The sequence below is a fragment of the Heptranchias perlo genome, chromosome 16 (genome assembly GCF_035084215.1).
Source record: "Heptranchias perlo isolate sHepPer1 chromosome 16, sHepPer1.hap1, whole genome shotgun sequence".
NCBI classification, from domain to species: domain Eukaryota; kingdom Metazoa; phylum Chordata; class Chondrichthyes; order Hexanchiformes; family Hexanchidae; genus Heptranchias; species Heptranchias perlo.
The window spans coordinates 20,630,255-20,649,643 of NC_090340.1; the positions used below are offsets into that span (position 1 = coordinate 20,630,255).

General features: G+C 44.4%; 1 protein-coding gene across 1 annotated transcript in view; it reads left to right on the forward strand.

Annotated features, from left to right (window-relative positions):
• The window catches only part of snrkb (SNF related kinase b), a 108,826-nt gene extending 97,688 nt beyond the window's left edge, over nt 1-11,138 (forward strand). The window contains exons 4-6 of the mRNA XM_067997758.1: nt 618-830; nt 4,921-5,064; nt 6,489-11,138. Coding sequence (XP_067853859.1) covers nt 618-830; nt 4,921-5,064; nt 6,489-7,572 — 1,441 coding nt within the window. The 3' untranslated portion in view covers nt 7,573-11,138. The remainder of the gene's footprint in view (nt 1-617; nt 831-4,920; nt 5,065-6,488) is intronic.
• The last annotated feature ends 8,251 nt before the right edge of the window (nt 11,139-19,389 follow it).

The following is a 19,389-nucleotide window of genomic DNA, read 5'->3' on the forward strand; positions in this document are numbered from 1 at the left end:
CTGCTCTGCATTGTAGAGGAACCCTCTCTGATAGTGCTGCAAAAGATGGACTTGGGATCTAGCACCAGCCCTGCCATTTGCTACGCATCTTCAAAGTCTTTGCAGTGTCTTCATATGATTCTGGTGCTCTTCAAGCATTTGTCTTTTCATGGCAGAACCCCTGAAATCATCATCTGAAACATTTGCATAAATAGTAATGGGAACTGGTGTCATGGTCATTTATCCAAAACCATATAATGTTTCTTTGTGGTGGCACAATCGTGAACCAAAATAATTTTTAGCAGTGATAATAGATCAGCTGAAGAGAGGTTAGGGTTAGCTGAACTGTTAAAGATAGAATCACTGTCGCCGGTGTTCGAAGGCAGTCAGTTCTTGGATTTTCCTTGAACGGTTCCCTTTAATCTAGAGCCTCTTTGCAGTAAGGTTCAGCCTACTCTGAACAACTTTATTTTGATTCCTGCTGATCTTTGCTGGACTAAAATGGCCAGGAGGAGGAGTCTGCTGTTGAGGTTAACTTGAATCTGTGGTGAACTGAGCAGAAATAAAGTCACTGCAACCTTTGGCTCAGGAACCTCTTCTGCTGGTAAAGTTTTTGTTCATTCTTTTTATTGTTGCAGTTTGATCTCCAGGATGTTGCAGAGGGACCCGAAGAAGCGGGCGTCTCTGGAGGAGATCGAGGGCCATCCGTGGCTCCAAGGCATTGATCCTTCACCGGCCAAGAAGCTGAGCCTGCCTCTCACGTCTTACAAGAGCCTCTCTGAGGAAGAGCATCAAATAATCATCCAGGCCATGGAATGTGGCAACATCGCAGACAGGGAGTTGATCCAAGAGTGAGTATATCAGATCATGGAATTCCTCGCAGGCATCTGTTTGGAGAAGTTAGTGTTTATAATTGAGGGGAAACAGTTTAGAATGTACCTTACCCCCAATGGCTGCATATTTCTAATTCAACACAGCCTGTAGCTAGGCATATAGATAGCAGTTTCCTGACCATAATGTTTACATTTTCGAACTTTTACGGATCAGATTTACGAGAGACTTCCCCTTCTTGTTTAAACCCTCATCTGCGATGCCTTTCCAGCTCTTTTAACTGGGAAAGCCCGATGAGCAGATGATCACGAGCTTCGCAGTGAGCCCTGCCAATTGTTAGGTCTTGTATCCGCCTGGCACGTTGAGGCAGACCTGCCGCTTGTGCTGAATTTAGCAGCCTGATTGAGATCCCTGAAAACGTACCTGAGACAGACAAACTTACATGGAGGGGAGGGGCGGGGCTGCAGTTCCAAAGCTGGGATCCCACAGGGGCTCGGAGTCACTGAGTCATCTTCTTTCGTTCGCCCTGCTCGTAATGCAATGAAATATTTTCTGTGTTATAATGAGCGGTGTGCAGACCGAGTGTCTCCTAATGCAGCGTGAAATGTCGCATGTACCATGGCCAGGGTACAGGGCAGACAAATGGAGAGCCTTATTGATAGCAATTAATATCTTCCTAAAAATTGCTCCTAAGTAAAAATTGTTCGTTTTAGGATTAATGAATAACGAAGCTTTGAGCTGTTGAGATAAATGTTCAGCAGGTTTATCTTTGCAATGGGGAGAATGGGTGTTAATCGACTTCTTGATTTGAAGTTACGCTTATTGATAATGGGGGACACAGAAGTAACTAGCGGGGAATTTAACAGAGCTAACCACTTAAATGAGGTATATGCTATTAGTTATACATGTAATGGGAGTAAATGGGGTATATCTGTCACAGTGGGACATGTAGAATGAAATGTGTGGATATTAAGAGTCGTTGCCAGGCTTCAGGTGGCCTTGAGGGTAATTGTATGGGTTTCTGCACTGGTTCTTCTGTAAATCTCATCCCCACCTATGCCTTTCAGTGTACTGCAGGAGGAATATTTGAGTGCTCACCGCTGCTCGAATAGTGATGATCTGGCGGATGGCTGTATATTGCATCAACCTTTAGACCTCACTATTAGGAACAATAAGGGATTGATAATGTTGGATTATCTCTTGGGTCTTATTAGTGTCTGTAACATTAGCCGCACTTTACAGCTCTGATGCTGTAGCCGAGGACTACTGATAGCTACTCAGTGTGACATCATCCCTTTTGGGAAAGAGAAAGTAAAGATTTATTTCAGTTTTCTATAATTCATTAGTCTCCTTACCCAGAAATCATGACCTTGACACTTAATCTTTGCCAGATATTGCACCATAAGAGAGGATGATATCATAGCTAATTTTAGCTCATGATGCCACCAGGTGCTTCCAGAGAGAACTGCAGGGCTAAGGTATCATAGAATCATACAGCACAGAAGGAGGCCTTTCGGCCCATCGTTTCTATGCCGGGTTGAAGCAATTCCCATTGCTCTTGTTCAAAAAAAGGTATTTTATGCTGCAAAAAATGACTTTAATTTTTAGAGGAGGTAAATGCTACTGAAGTTCATATTCATTCATCAGATTAAGGGTAGGTGCAGCATCTGTCATTAAGTTAGTGTGTGTTGGTGATGTAGTAGCAATTAATATTGCACGCCTCAGCTCTTGCCTCATCTCCATTACCCTTATCCATGCTTGTGCCATCTTCAGGCTCGACCTCTCCGATGGTCTCCTCACCAACCTCTAATGCTGCACCCAAAACTCCACTACCTGCAGCCGATCTCACACCAAGTCCTATGATTCCTGTCCTTGATGACCGCCATTGCTCACAGTCCCACAATGCATTGAGTACAAGCCCCTCCATGGCCTTGCTGCACCCTCCCTTACAACTTCCTCTAACCCTATGTGGCCGTTCAGGCACACCACTCTTCCCACTCTGGCCTCCTTGTTGCTTCCCCCTCCTTCCGTTCCACTGTCAATGGCAGAGCTTTCAACTAGCTGGGCCTTTCTTCCTAAGCTATTCCTCCTTGTTATCTCCTTGACACCTGCAAAGGCCTCTTCAAAACCTCTTTGACCAAGCAATTGGACACCTCCCACAGCTCTTCTCCTTCTACTGCTTTGTGTCTTTCCCTTCTCTATGAATCACCTGGGGACATTGACTATGTTAAAGGTGCTTTATCAATGTAAGTTTTTTTTGCTGTTGTCATGGTGCAGCATTACTATCTGCTCAAGATGTTGTAAATAGATTGCCATATGTGTTGAGGCTAATGGAGCTGAATCTTCTCTCACTGGAATGAAGACCAGTGGAATGGGGGGGGGGGGAGGGGAGTGGTGATTCAGGCTTTAAAATCATGATAGGAATTGTCATGGATATTGGGCAGAACGAAGGACTCAATCAAAGGAATCTTTAGCTCAGCATAGCTTGAGATGTGTTTAGTTAACAATTAGAACCGCTAACGTACTGGGGTATACTGCCACCTAGCTCACGTAATGAGGATTCATTTGAAGCTTTCCAAAGAGGAGCAGATTCCAAATTTCAGAGAACATTAATTAGTTGTGCTCACATTTGCAAAATAAGGTCTGTTTTGTGTTGTTTTTCTCCTCACTTTTCAGTTGCAGCAGGTTATTTCAGTCTTCAATCAGAGGGATACTAGGGCTGATTCTCTGCTCCCAGCACTCATTCCAGTGAGAGAAGATTCAGCTCCATTAGCCTCAACACATATGGCAATCTATTTACAACATCTTGAGCAGATAGTAATGCTGCAGGCAGCACATGCTGGGAATTTGCGAGCGCATGCGCACGATTTTCCTGTGATTTTCCGTCTTGCAGTTCCTATTCCCTCTTAGCCCCTACGGACTCTTCCTCTTCACTGCATCCTCATTGTGTTGAAATCAGGACTAAAGGCACCACATCCTTACTCCAACTGGAAGTATGGAATCAGCCCTATGGCATGTGGCCTCAGTGTCGGGACTTGTCCAGTGTTTTTTTTTAAATGAAAAAGGTGAAAGGTAAATTACATACAATTACATAAAATGTACAACATAGAAACAGGCCATTCGGCCCATCCTCACACCCTACTTCAGCTAACCCTATCAGCACAACCTTCTGTGTCCCATAACCAAGGTTGAATAGAGCAGATGAAGCAAATCAAGTGTTGAGTGATGTCAAGCTTTGATTTTGAAAGCCAGATGATTGGAGGGGACGAGAAGGCTGGAATTGATAAGTTCCACAGTTTAATAGGAGAAGGCACGTTAAGTCTTAATTTCAACACAGGGAGAAGGACGAGCACCTGTGAAGCCTTGGAGAGCAAGAGAGGAAAACTTGGAAGAACAATAGTAATTAATGAGTCAGAGGCAGAAGATTTGCAATGGGGGAGATTGGAGGTTATTTGTGTGTGATCATCCTACTTGTGTTGGAAGATAAAGTTGTCTTTACAAACCAGTTTTCCCCTAGTGTATTTTTAAAAATTTGTTCTCAGGATGTTGGTGACACTGGTAAGGCCACATTTACTGTCCACCCCTAGTTGCCCTGAGAAGGTGTTGGGGCCACTTCAGAGGGCATTTACATTCAACCCACATATTATGAGACTAGAGTCTCGTAGGCCTGACCAGGGGAGGTGTGGCAAGTTCCTTTCCCTGAAAGGACATTCGTGAATCAATTATGTTTTTTGTGACAATCTGGCAGCTTTCATGGTCATTTTTCTGGCACCAGTCCACAGATTTATTGAATTGGATTTTACAACTTGCCACGGTGGGGTTTGAAATCATAACCTCTAGGTTGCTAGTCCAGTACCATAACCAATAGGCTACCATACCCATTTATTGTATTATTCAAACTAACATAATCTGCTGACCGTATAAGTCATTTTTTAAAAAAAACAGCTCCTTATTGGAGCATGGCCGAGGGAAAGTGGCAAGGGGAAAGTTATTCAAAAGCAAAATACTGTGGATGCTGGAAATTACATATTATATACATTATATTAGGGGTAAGTTATTATTTGGGTCGACCATTTCATTCAACAGTCTTGTGATTTTATTTTGATGTAGGGCTCTGGAAGCAGACAAGTACAATCACATCACGGCCAGCTACTTCCTGCTGGCAGAGAGGATATTAAGGGAGAAGCAGGAGAAACAGACTCAGAATCGGAACCTTAACCTGGACTACAACTGGACCACCCATGTGCAGTGCAGGTAACAAATAGTTCACAAGGGAAATCCTTTAACAACAGCTGTAAAATTTGTGCACCCGCATTAAAATCTGCAGCATTTTTATTGGCCTGCGGGGTGAGATGGCTGATGGGTATTTGACCAACACTATCATCCCATTAGGAGGCAAACAAGGAACTGGTGGAACCAATTTCCTGCTCTGTTAGACAACCTGGCCCTGCCTGGCAAGCTCGCCCTCTAGTGTAGAAGTGCCCAAGCGTTTTGACTATGTGGGCGGTACTGGTGCATAACACAGCATCTCATGGCCACTTATAAAGTTTAAATCCAGGTTCCCCTTGATTTTCAAACAACTCAAGTTGCCATCACTAACAGGTCTTGGTGTTCTGATTTAGGATTTATCCACATAATGCAACAGTGCCCTTTCCAAACCTCCCAATTCAAGGATCCACCAAGTGAGTAAGAAATAAGCAGAACTAGAGTTGGGTTGCCTGGCCTCGATTGTCAGGACGTAAAGGCCACGCATGGCCTACAGAACACAGCTTGGATACCGCTGTCCTGGGCAGGCCTGAGTATGAACGTGAATGGTTAGGATTCTCCATCAATTCTTCTTACCTAGAGTCTAATTCTCTAGTGTAGCAAACAGCCTGCTGCCCATTGGTATGAATTGAAAAGCAAAGCTGCTTTGCATGATGCCTGTATTTATCTCTGTGTTGGTAATTGTACCTGGTTTTAAAAGGTTTGTATTTAAATGCTCAGCTAATTTGTTGAAGGTAAGCAATAGCAAAAGGAAGATCCACAGCTGAGTTTGATCTCTAACCCTGAGATAATTGTTTATTTATCAGAGATAATGGGATGCTAAGAGGAGGATGGCATGCTGTCCTTTCACCCAGTGATATGAATCTAAGCCAAAGCATTGTTATGAAAGTCTCCTCTCTCTGTCAGTCATAAGGGTTCACATGAAATAAGTTGGGAAATCTCAACTAATTCCCTGCAGACATGGGTCAACAACACAAGACTACCCACAACTCAGTGTAGGTTGAAAATGATCATAAGGGTGGTTGCTGCGGACAGTGAGACACTTTGTTTTGGTGCTGTGGGAGATATTCATCTGAATTTAAGACAGATTGAATGAGCGGGAGCTTCACTCTGCATCTGGCAAGGCTGAATATGACTGGGCGTATCTCAGTATGTTAGTATTATAAATAGAAAAGTTTTCCATTCCCCAATATTGGCATCCTCCATGAGCAGCAGAATTTATCCTATAGATTGAGATGATTGGATTGCCAATTGCAACCTAAACTGAAAGATGCAACTGTCAAGTGAAATGCTCATCCTTGCACTGTATTTCAGTTGAAGTGTTTCAGGTATTGCACATTTCAATGGGTATATGACTTGCAGCTTATTGTTGGTTACATAAAACACCTCAATTTGTGGTCTCTCTCTTTCAGGCAATCTTTGTCGGCACCAGTCAACAGCTTTGTGAGCGCCACTGATAATGGCCCCTTGCCTGAAATGCACAATGGGTTTTCAGTCAAGCACTCTGCAAACACAAAGGGCCCATCAAACCACCCAGAGGCCATGCAAAAAGACACAGAAAAGAATGAAATAAAAAATATTGTGAAACTCATGAATAATGCACAGGACAGTTCTGCGACTCCATCGCCAATGAGAATTCTCCTTCGATCTTCACTGGAAACGTCTGTCATGCCAAAGAACGTGCCACTCCTCCAACAGATCTGTGAAGAAGATGAAGAAGAAGAAGAAGAAGAAGAAAATGCAGAAATGGAGGTCAAAGCCACACCATTGCTAAATGTGGTGCAAGCTCCATGTAGCGGTGTTAATCACAAGGACAACAGCGTCTCCACCTTGGGCTGTCCCAACAAAGACAGCGATAAGGGTGATGGCAGCAAACTGTTACGGGAGATGTGGAATTGCCAGCGTGAAAGCGGGGCGATGAGTTCTTCTGTTGAAGTCCAAGGATCAGTGGGGCCGCTTTGTTGCAGCAGGTGGGTCGAGAAAAGTGAGAAGCTTTCAAGTTACTTTGGAAACAGGCCAATCAACCTGATGAACGAGAGCAACAACAACAGCACCAGCAAAAGTGTCATCAGAGCTCCAGTAAACATCAGCGACATCAGTATCGAGATGCCACCATCTTGCCCGCACGCTCACCAATGTCCTGCCAACCTAGACCCCAAAGTTACAGAGCCCACTGTGCCCACTCAGACAATCACTGACTTAACAAAGGAAAAACTGCAGTTGCTTAAAAAGTGTGAAGGGCCGAGTCTGGAAAGTCCAAAGCACTTGATGGACCGAATGGCCGAGAACAGTGGATTAGCAAATGACAGTGCGTGCCTTGAAAACAGTGCAGACCCTGTGAATAAATTTGACCCTGCCCGATCAAAGAATGTAAATATCAGGGACAGGATTCTGCAGATCCCACTCTGTGAGAAAGCCCTTTCCTTTAAGATAAAACCAAACTCTAAGGAGAATCTCCTCTCCTTTGGACAGTTCAACTGTTGTCATGTAATTTAGTTTTTTAAAAAATTATATACTTTGTGTGTGTGTGTGTGTGTATGTGTGTGTGTGTGTTACTACACACACTCGTAAATATGTATCGTCTTTTACAGAAAAGGAGTGACACTGAAGTAAGGCGTTAGAAAGCAAGGACTTTTGAGGCCGTTTTCTGACTCTGCGCTCCCAGGGGGGGGGCCTTGCCCGCCATGTATGCATATTGGAAACTGGGGCGTGCACTGTGCATAACTTCCTGACCATTCATTTAAATGGTGGGACAGCCACACACAGCACTTGTCCGGATTAACGACACGCGACCCAGGCTTCCCCCCAACCCCGGAGCGTAAAGTTGGAAATTCAGCCCTTTAATTCTCATAACTGAATAACGGGTATAAGCTAAATACAATTTGGTGCTCCTGTCTGGGTTGTAATAAGATTCAAAGTGATTCTCCGTACTTTATAACATATTTTAGAACATCTAACTTGTGAAAACCTTCACTGTTCTGCCATATTGGAACGCAAATGGGTAATCGTATGGTGTTTGTACCCTTTAGGCACAGACCCAGTATCCCACCTTAAACTTCCAGCTTAGTTCACCATCATCTTGAGAACCCATTAGTTGTTGAAGAGTTGTCGTTTGGGGGATTTACTTGTGTACATTCTATGACAGCACACTGTAGCCACCTGCTGCCCTAGTGCAGTCAATTGAAGTGTGTACATATTAAGTGTACCTCTTTCACTGTCACCTTTATATTAAAAAAAAATCTAGAGTGTTTGCAGATTAATTTTCATGGGTCTGTTTTGTTACCTGTATAATAAGTGTGATTTTTAAGTTTACAGTGCGTATCCCTCTATCGTAAATGCTAATCTGTCAGTCTTAAACCAGTGTAAATATCACACCATTGGCTCTGAAAGCTGCCCCTAAACTGACGTGTAAATACAAAATAGCATTTTTCCCAAAACAGTGCATCATTTTTTTAATATTGTACTACAGTATCGTTTGTCTGTCGTCCTCTCGAGCCTATATTCCAGGTAAGAAAGATTGTGGGAAATTAGTTATCTGCTTATTGGGTATACATGCCTACGCAACCATCAGCATTTAGTGCACTGTACTAACACACACCTCGAATGCAGGGCGGCACAGTGCCCAAATGATCTGATTAAAATGTGAAGTATTTAATGGCATTGGTGTCCCCCCCAAACTAAGTATGACAAGATGGATGCGTTCCTCTGTCATTATATTAATAAAGAATAATGTTCTCTTATTTCCTGCAGTCCTTTCTAAAATGTCCAAGACACTGTCTTGAAGAATTCTGTTCTCACACCTTTGTTAACACTTGCTGCCATGCGGCTGGCTATAAGGGGTTTCAACATGAAGAGCCTGTGAGCATGTGTCTCCCACGTGGCCACCCCTAACTGACCGTAGGCTGGCACTTGGGTTGAAAGGTCCCTCAGTATTAAAATGGAAATCTGTTATGTTATTTTACTGTCGTCCTTGCCAAATAAAGTACTGTCTCTCAACCGTTTCTCCTCTAAGTAAACTCTCAGGAACTGATTCCAAGCAATGACTGGGGTTCCAATGGCCCATTCAAGTCCTGAATCCATTGTTTTGATTCTTTTTTTTTCTAATATCTCCTGAACCAGCTGACTTGACCCGGATTATAGTCCCACAGCTCCATGTCAGCGAGGCGCAAGAAGTGTTGGAGTGCTGAGCCCCGACCTCTGCTCGATTTCCGGCAGGGTCACTGGCCAGCGATCAGAAGTGGAAAACCTGGCTGATTTTTTTCCCTCTCTCTAACCCAAGGGCTTTATAGGGCCTATAGAAAGAAAGAACTTGCATTTATATAGCACCTTTCATGACCTTACAAAGCGATTTACAGCCAGTGAAGTACTGTTGAGGTGCAGTCACTGTTGTGATGTAGAAAAGCCAGCAACCAATTTGCACACAGCAAGATCCCACAAACAACAATGACCAGATAATCTGTTTGAGGGATAAGTATTGACCAGGACATCGTAAGAACTCCCCTGCTCTTCTTTGAATAGTACCTTGGGATCTTTTACCTCCACCTGAGCGGGCAGACGGGGCCTAGCTTTAACATCTCATCCAAAAGACGGCATCTCCTACAGTGCAGCACTCCCTCAGTATTGCACCGGAATGTCGGCCTGGATTATGTGCTCAAGTGTCTAGAGTGGGGCTTAGAACCCATGACCTTGTGAGTCAGAGGTGGGAGTGCTACCACGGAGCCACAGCGACACCAATCTTATAGTGGAGCAAATCTGATGAAGGTGCAGTGAGTTAGTGCTGACTTCTACCACACCGAAAATGTTGGATGAATTTACTTTACAGAAGCTGTAACTAAGGGCTTGCCCTAGTTCTTTTTTATGTGGGACAGGCCAAATCCAATTTGTCATCAGGAATTTGATTCAGAAAATAAAAATAAACAAAGACTTGCATCTATATAGTGCCTTTCACAACCTCAAGATGTCCTAAAATAGTACTTTTAAAATGTAGTCATGATTGTAATGTAGGAAACGCTGGTGCCAATTTGCGCACAGCAAGGTCCCAAAACAGCAATGAGATAACGACCAGATCATTTGTTTTAGTGATGTTGGTTGAGTGATAACTATTGGCCAGGACACTGGGGAGAACTCCCCTGCTCTTCTGAATAATGCCATGGGATCTTTTACGTCCACCTGAGAGGGCAGACGGGACCTTGGTTTAACATCTCATCCGAAAGACAGCACCTCCGACAGTGCAGCACTCCCTCAGGACTGCACTGGAATGACAGCCTAGAATTTGTGCTCAAGTCCCTGGAGTGGGACTCAAACCCACAACCTTCTGACTCAGAGGCGAGAGTGCTTACCCACTGCAGGAACCTCTGGAAGCTGACGTAGAGCCAATTTAGCAGGAGTCCTCCTTGATAACCCAGTGGTAAAGCCACCACCTGGTGTGGAACTGAGCAGGTTCCTCTGCTTCTATCGACATTCTGTGCTGTCTTATAAATATCGGCTGGATTGCTGCAGTTGTCCATAGCACCACTATGGCGCTAATGAGGAAACAATTCAGCCTGGCTTGCTGCTGAGGACTGTACAGTGACTCCGGTGGAAGGTGCATGTGTATGTGAGCATTGGGTAGGACAGGATTGAGCTTGCTTGTGATCCTGACCTACCCCCTCCACCATGGTTCTGTAGTCTCCCTCATGAAGATGATATCCATGTATCCAAATGCCAGCAAGAGCCAGTCGCTTCGAGAAGATGGAGAATATTGGGAAGGGTTAGGAATCAGGAATCTGGAATCAAAAGGCAGCAGGAACCAAGTCCTTTGTAACCTGGATCATGTCTTTGAAACTGTTCAAAGTATTGGAGTTTGGAAATGACAGAATATTTTCTTGACATAATATTTTGAATAACTGTGTCTCCAAGCAGGAGTTTATGCTCTTCCTTGTGCAACTTTTATTAAAGCTGTCCTAGTGATCAGGACAAGTTATATATTTGTCAGGACCAGTTGAGTGACGACAAATGTCTGAAATCAGCTTGTGAGCTACGCTCAGTTATATGTAGTAATAAATATGTACACTTCAACATTAGCAGTGTATATTGTGACTTTCTATAAGTTGTAAAAGTACAAGAAGGGTGCTTTGTTCAAACTATATTCTTTAGTGAATCTAATTAGTTAGCTTACAGCTGGAATCAAGCCAGAACTTAGTTACAAGTGTTCTCAAAGTGTTGAAGATCCTCCTAACGTTTATTCAAATGATAATAACAGCTTGCATTTATAGAGTAAAAACAGAAAATATTAGAAATACTCAGCAAGTCAGGCAGTATCTGAGGAGAAAGAATTGAGTTAATGTTTCAGGTCGATGACCTTTTGACAGAACTGGAAGAAGTGAAAGGTTTAACAGTTTTTAAGCAAGTACAGAGCCAGGCAAAGGGGGACGGGAGGAAAGAACAAAAGGGAGGGTCTGTGATCGGGTGGCGGGCAGGCATTGCCAGGACCCATATGGGTTCCCATAGCGACACCTTTTATTTGGAGGAAGTGATGCCTGCCTTTTTATGGGATATGTGGAACATCCTTTGTTCCAGTCCTTCTTAGGTCCCCTCCCTCATCTCTTTTTCCGGTACATTGATGACTGTATCGGTGCCATTTTCTGCTCTCGCTCTGAACTGGAAAATTTAATTTACTTTGCTACCAATTTCCACCCTTCCCTTGCCTTCATATAGTCCCTTTCCAACTCTTCCCTTCCATTCCTCGACTTCTCTATCTCCATTTCTGGGGATAGGCTGTCAGCCAATATCTACTATAAACCCACCGACTCCCACCGCTACCTTGATTACACTTCCTCCCACCCCGCTTCCTGTAAGGACTCTATTCCCTTTTTCCAATTTCTCCATCTCCGTCATATCTGTTCTGACGATGCCACCATTCACACCAGTGCTTCCAATATGTCTTTCTTTTTCCTCAACTGTGGATTTCCCTCCACTGTAGTTGACAGGGCCTCGACCATGTTCGTCCCATTTCCCGCACTTCTGACCTCACCCCCTTCCCTTCCCTCCTAGAAGCATGATAGGGTCCTCCTTGTCTTCACCTTCCACCCCACCAGCCTCCACATTCAACGTATCACCCTCCGCTATTTCTACCACCTTTGCACGATGCCACCACCAAACACATCTTGCCCTCCCCTCCCCTTTCAGCATTCTGAAGGGACCGTTCCCTCTGCGGCACCCTGGTCCACTCTTCCAACACCCGCTGTCTTTCCCACAGCACCTTCCCGTGCGAGCACAGGAGATGCAACACCTGCCCTTTCACCTCCTCCTTTCCCACCATCCAGGGCCCCAAACACTCCTTCCAGGTGAACCAGCGATGTACTTGTACTTCTTTCAATTTAGTATACTGTATTCGCTGCTCACGATGCGGTCTGCTCTACACTGGGGAGACCAAACGCAGATTGGGTGATTGCTTTGCTGAACACCTCCGCTCTGTCTGTAAGCGTGACCCTGACCTTCTGGTTGCTTGCCATTTTAATTCTCTGTCCCACTCCACTCTGACCTCTCTGTCCTCGGCCTCCTACACTGTTCCAATGAAGCTCAACAGAAGTTCAAGGAATAGCACCTCACATAGGAATATAGGAACAGGAGTAGGCCATTCAGCCCCTCGAGCCTTCTCCGCCATTTCATAAGATCATGGCTGATCTGTGATCTAACTCCATATACCTGCCTTTGGCCCATATCCCTTAATACCTTTGGTTGCCAAAAAGCTATCTATCTCAGATTTAAATTTAGCAATTGAGCTAGTATCAATTGCCATTTGTGGAAGAGAGTTCCAAACTTCTACCACCCCTTATGTGTAGAAATGTTTTCTAATCTCACTCCTGAAAGGTCTGGCTCTAATTTTAGACTGTGCCCCCTACTCCTAGAATCCCCAACCAGCGGAAATAGTTTCTCTCTATCCACCCTATCTGTTCCCCTTGATATTTTATAAACTTCGATCAGATCCCCCCTTAACCTTCGAAACTCTAGAGAATACAACCCCAATTTGTGTAATCTCTCCTCGTAACTTAACCCTTGAAGTCCGGGTATCATTCTAGTAAACCTACGCTGCACTCCCTCCAAGGCCAAATTGTCTTTCCGAAGGTGCGGTGCCCAGAACTGTTCTCCGTACTCCAGGTGCAGTCTAACCAGGGTTTTGTATAGCTGCAGCATAACTTCTGCCCCCTTGTAGTCTAGTCCTCTAGATATAAAGGTCAGCATTCCATTAGCCTTATTGATTATTTTCTGCACCTGTTCATGACACTTCAGTGATCTATGTTCCTGAACCCCTAGGTCCCTTTGGACATCCACTGTTTTTAACTTTTTACCATTTAAAAGTACCCTGTTCTATCCTTTTTTGATCCAAAGTGGATGACCTCACATTTGTCTACACTGAATTCCATTTGCCACAATTTTGCCCATTCACCTAATCTATCAATTTCCCTTTGTAATTTTATGTTTTCATCTACACTGCTTACAATGCCACCAATCTTTGTGTCATCGGCAAACTTAGATATGAGACTTTCTATGCCTTCATCTAAGTCGGGACTCCACTAGTCGCATCCTGCCAATGTGAGTACCTACCCATTATCCCTACTCTGTCGCCTTTCGCTCAGCCAACTTCCTAACCAAGTCCGTACTTTTCCCTCGATTCCATGGGCTTCTATCTTAGCTAACAGTCTCTTATGTGGGACTTTATCAAATGCCTTCTGGAAGTCCATATAAATAACATCCATTGACATTCCCCTGTCCACTACTTTAGTCATCTCTTCAAAAAATTCAATCAGGTTTGTCAGGCATGACCTACCTTTCACAAATCCATGCTGGCTCTCTCTGATTAACTGAATTCTCGAGGTGTTCAGTCACCCTATCCTTAATTATAGACTCCAGCATTTTCCCCACAACAGATGTTAGGCTAACTGGTCTATAATTCCCTGGTTTCCCTCTCTCTCCTTTCTTAAAAAATGGAGTGACGTGCAATTTTCCAATCTAGAGGGACAGTTCCTGAATCTAGAGAACTTTGAAAGATTATAGTTAGGGCATCCGCAATGTGCTCACCTACTTCCTTTAGAACCCTGGGATGGAAACCATCTGGTCCTGGGGATTTGTCACTCTTTAGAGCTATTATTTTCTTCATTACTGTTGTTTTACTTATGTTAATTTTATCGAGTCCCTGTCCCAAATTCAATATTAGTTTCTAACGGCATGCTATCCTCTTTTTCTACTGTAAATACTGACGCAAAGTAATTATTCAACATGTCTGCCATTTCCCCATTGTCAATGACAATATCCCCACTTTCAGTTTTTAAGGGGCCAACACTGCTCCTGACCACCCTCTTTTTCCTAATATAACTATAAAAGTTCTACGTATTGGTTTTGATATCCCTTGCAAGTTTCTTTTCATACTCTCTTTTTGTAGCTCTTACAATCTGTTTTGTGACCCTTTGTTGATCTTTGTATCTTTCCCATTCGCCAGGATCTGTGCCATTTTTTGCCTTTTTGTATGCCCTTTCCTTATGTCTTCTACTGTCCCTTACCTCTTTAGTTGTCCATGGTTGTTTTTTTTGGCAAGTAGAGTTCTTGCCCCTCAGGGGTATAAACCGATTCTGTATCACGTTAAATGTTTCTTTAAACATTTCCCACTGATCATCAGTCATTTTACCCATTAACAGATTTGTCCAGTTTACTGTGGACAGTCTCTGTCTCATCCCATTGAAGTCGGCCTTACCCAAGTTTAGAATCTTAGCAGCTGATTCACTTTTTTCCCTTTCAAACACTACATTGAACTCGATCATGTTATGATCGGTTTTGGATAGATGTTCATGCAGAGTCAAGCTGTTAACTAAATCTGGTTCATTACTCATTACTAAATCTAGTATGGCTTGCCCCCTTGTTGCCTCTAGGACATACTGCTGTAGAAAACTATCCCGGACACACTCAAGAAATTCACTACCTTTCTGACAGTTGCTAGTCTGCTTTTCCCAATCTATGTGATGGTTAAAGTCCCCCATTAAGACCACTATACCTTTCTTACACGCTTGTCTAATCTCTGCATTTATACAATCTAGCACTTCAGAGCTGCTGCCAGGGGTCCTATACACAACTCCCACTATAGTCTTAGATCCTTTCCTATTTCTCAATTCAACCCATAAGGTCTCTGTTGGCTGCTTACCTCTCGTTATATCCCCCTTTATCATTGAAGTGATTTCATCTCTAATCACTAAGGCTACTCCTCCCCCTCTTCCATTTTCCCTATCTCTCCTGTAGACCTTATAACCTGGTATATTTAGTTCCCAATCCTGACCATCCTGCAGCCATGTCTCAGTAATAGCTATCATGTCATACGCTCCAATTTGAATTTGTGCCTGTAGTTCATTTAATTTATTCCTTATACTCCGTGCATTTGTATATAGAACTCTTAGTTGGGCCACACACCCTAGCCTGATCTTCAGCTTTGATGCTGGGTTAATTGCTTTATACCTTCTAGTTTTCACTTTATCTGTAGTGCCTAAAGTACACTTTCTGCTGCGCTACGCTTTTCCCTTTCGCTTGTTCTTGAACAACTATTTGTATTGTAAATTTCCCCTGGGTCCTCCCCTCTCTTGCTTCTCTCAACTTTACTCTCTTCTGATTCCCCGCTCAGGTTCCCATCCCCCTTCCACTCTAGTTTAAACTCTTCCCCAACAGCAGTAGCAAACCCCCTTACAAGGATATTAGTCCCGGATCTGTTGAGGTGCAACCTGTCTGGCTTGTACAGGTCCCACCTTCCCCAGAATCGATCCCAACTCCTCAGGAATCTAAGTCCCTCCCTCCTGCACCAACCCTCCAGCCACGCATTCATCTGATCTATTCTCCTATTCCCATACTCACTGGCACGTGGCACTGGGAATAATCCTGAGATTACTACTCTTGAGGTCCTGCTTTTGAACTTATTTCCTAACTCCTTATATTCTGCTTGCAGGACCTCATCCCTCTTTTTACCTATGTCGTTGGTACCGATATGGACTACGACCTCTGGCTGTTCACCCTCCCCCTTCAGAATGTCCTGCAGCCGCTCAGTGACATCCATGACCCTGGCACCAGGGAGGCAACATACCATCCTGGAATCACGATTGCGGCCGCAGAAACGCCTGTCTGCTCCCCTATCTACAGAATCCCCTATCACTTGCTCTCTCGATCTTTCTCCCCACTCCCCCACCCTTGTACAGCTGAGCCACCCATGGTGCTTTGGACTTGGCTCTGGCTGCACACTCCAGAGGAACCCTCTCCCCCACCAGTACCCAGAACTGAATACTGGTTGGAGAGTGAGATGCCCTCGGGACTCCTGCACTACCTGCCTGGTCCTCCTTGTCTGTCTGGCGGTCACCCAGTCCTTCTCTGCCTGCACTCTCTTAATCTGCGGGGTGACCACATCCTGAAACGTGCTATCCACGAAAGTCTCAGCTTTGCGGATACACTGCAGTGACGCCAGCTGCTGCTCAAGGTCCGAAACCCGGAGCTCGAGCTCCACCAGCTGACGACACTTCCTGCACATGTGGTTGTCCAGGACACGGGAAGCATCCTGGAGTTCCCACATAGCACGGGTTGTGCAATCAACGGGTCTGAGCTGCCCTGCCATGCCTTAATTTATTAGATTAACTTAAACCAAACAAAAACAAATTAAGCCTTAAATACGGTTGTTTTTGGTTATATTACTCCAGTTAAATAGTTTAAGCTTTAATTTTAATGAGCTAGTTTTACGCTTCTAGCTTTTCATTCAATTTTACCCAATTCCCTAACTCAGGAAAAAAACTAATACCAGCTAATCGCCGACCTGCTGTCCTGTGACGTCACTCCTTGTTTTTTCACCGATTGTCTCTCTCCGAGTGCGGGTAGGCCTTCGAGCCTGGGCCTTTAGTAGTCTCCGAGTCCTCCGCTCTCTCCCAGGTCCGCTCCCGCCTGTAGCTCCTCTCCGAGTGCGGGTAGGCCTTCGAGCCTGGGCCTTTAGTAGTCTCCGAGTCCTCCGCTCTCTCCCAGGTCCACTCCCACCTGTAGCTCCGCTCCGAGTGCGGGTGGGCCTTCGAGCCTGGGCCTTTAGTAGTCTCCGAGTCCCACGCTCTCTCCTAGGTCTGCTCCCGCCTGTAGCTCCGCTCCGAGTGCGGGTGGGCCTTCGAGCCTGGGCCTTTAGTAGTCTCCGAGTCCCGCGCTCTCTCCTAGGTCTGCTCCCGCCTGTAGCTCCGCTCCGAGTGCGGGTAGGCCTTCGAGCCTGGGCCTTTAGTGCTCTCTGAGTCCTGCGCACTCTCCCAGGTCCGCTCCCGCCTGTAGCTCCGCTCTGAGTGCGGGTAGGCCTTCGAGCCTGGGCCTTTAGTAGTCTCCGTGTCCTGCGCACTCTCCCAGGTCCGCTCCCGCCTGTAGCTCCGCTCTGAGTCATCTTTCGTTTAGGCACTTTACAACCTTCCGGACTCAACATTGATTTCAATAACTTCAGATCATAACCACTGTTCTCTTTTTTTGGTCAGCGCATGCTGCCAATGTTTCTGATGTTGCCATTTACAGCTCCTCTAGACCCATCTTTTGTTTCTTTACTTGTCCCATTACCACCCCCTTTGCCTTGCACCATTATCCCTTTTGTCATTTAGTCACTCCTGTCCTCCACCCTATCAGAGACCTTCCCTTTTGTTCTTTCCTCCCCTCCTCTTTCCCTGGCTCTGTATTTGCTTAAAAACTGTTAAATCTTTCACTTTTTCCAGTTCTGACGAAAGGTCATCGACCTGAAACATTAACTCTGTTTCTCTCTCCACTGCCTGACCTGCTGAGTATTACCAACATTTTTTGTTTTTGTTTCAGATTTTCAGCATCTGCAGTATTTTGCTTTTGCATTTATAGAATGCTACTCAGATGCAGGCAGATGTCTTACAGCATTTTACAAAAAGGAGGAAAGAGAGAGAAATGGAGAGGCTAGAATATGGAACTGAAGAGGTGGTTGGAGAGGAGGTTTATGAAAGCAGGAAGAAGATGTCAAAATGGAAGGAACTGGATGGAGAATTCCAGAGGTCGAGAGCATGGTGATTGAATGAGCAGCCACCAATAGTGGAGTGGGGGGATTGAGGGTTGAGCAAAAGTCCAGGATTAGAGGAGTGGAGGAAGGTAAGGCTGGAGGAGATCACGGAAATAAAGTTAATCAAGGCCATAGAGATTTGAAAACCAGGATAAAATATTTTGAACATAGTGCATGGGAAGTTATTGGAGCTTGGAAAGCTTGAAATAATGGGAGTGTGGGACTTATTGCGGGTAAAAGATGTGGGCTATAGAATTTTGGATCAGTTTAGGTTTGGGGAGAAAGGCCAGACAACAGGATATTGGAGAAGTTAGTCCTTGAGGTGATGAAGACATGGAGTCAGGTTTCAGCAGGAAAAGGGGAGAGGTAGGGTTTGAGGGGGGACAATATTGTAGAGGTGGAAGAAAGCGGTTTTGGTAACAGGATGTGGGGGAGGAAACAGAAATTGGGGTTGAGGAGGATGCCAAGATTACAAGGTTCCTGACCGAGACACAGATGGCAGCCAGGGTGGTTGATGGGATCAAAGACAGAATTACTGTTGGGAACCTATACAGCCTAGCTGCTTTGTATTTAAACTAAGTACAAATAACTTTTGGCAAGAGTAGATGCTGTTCAAAAAAAAATACATTTTCTATCTCAATACATCAACCTGAACAGGATAGAATGCCACAATGTATTGTTACTGTGAGGGAAGTGTATGAGCTATTTGCCATCTTTTGGTTGCTGAGATGGATCCTATAGGTTACACAGATTCTGATCCATGATTACAACCTGGGCACCCAGCAAGTGCACATCTTAGATTCTCTCCATTATAATGTAACCTCACCTCTTCCCACCTCACCTCACAGAATGACAAACCTGTTCAATAATATAGCTATTTGACACCACTTGGTGTCATTCAGAGTGCAGTCCCTAAAAGGAATGTCCTTTGGTTCCTAATGCAGTATTGCAAAGGTTACGCAGCCAAATTTGGGCACAGTAAAAGATTTTGAGGCACTGGATACTTGCAAAAGTAACTTTAAATTTATAAGCATTTCAAAGTATGGTTTTAAATAAGGTATCAATAAGGGATACAGTATTTTTAATCATGTAATAGCTTGTCCATCACTGCTGCTGCCACCTTGAATGCACTTTAAATTGGTAATCAAAATAAACTGTATACGATCCTCTAGATTCCAAACCTCTGTCGGTCTTGGGTGTGCAGAAAAGCTTTTTGTTCCTGAAAGTTATTTTTTAAAAAAAGATGAGGAGTTTAGCGTTCTCAAGGGGAAGCA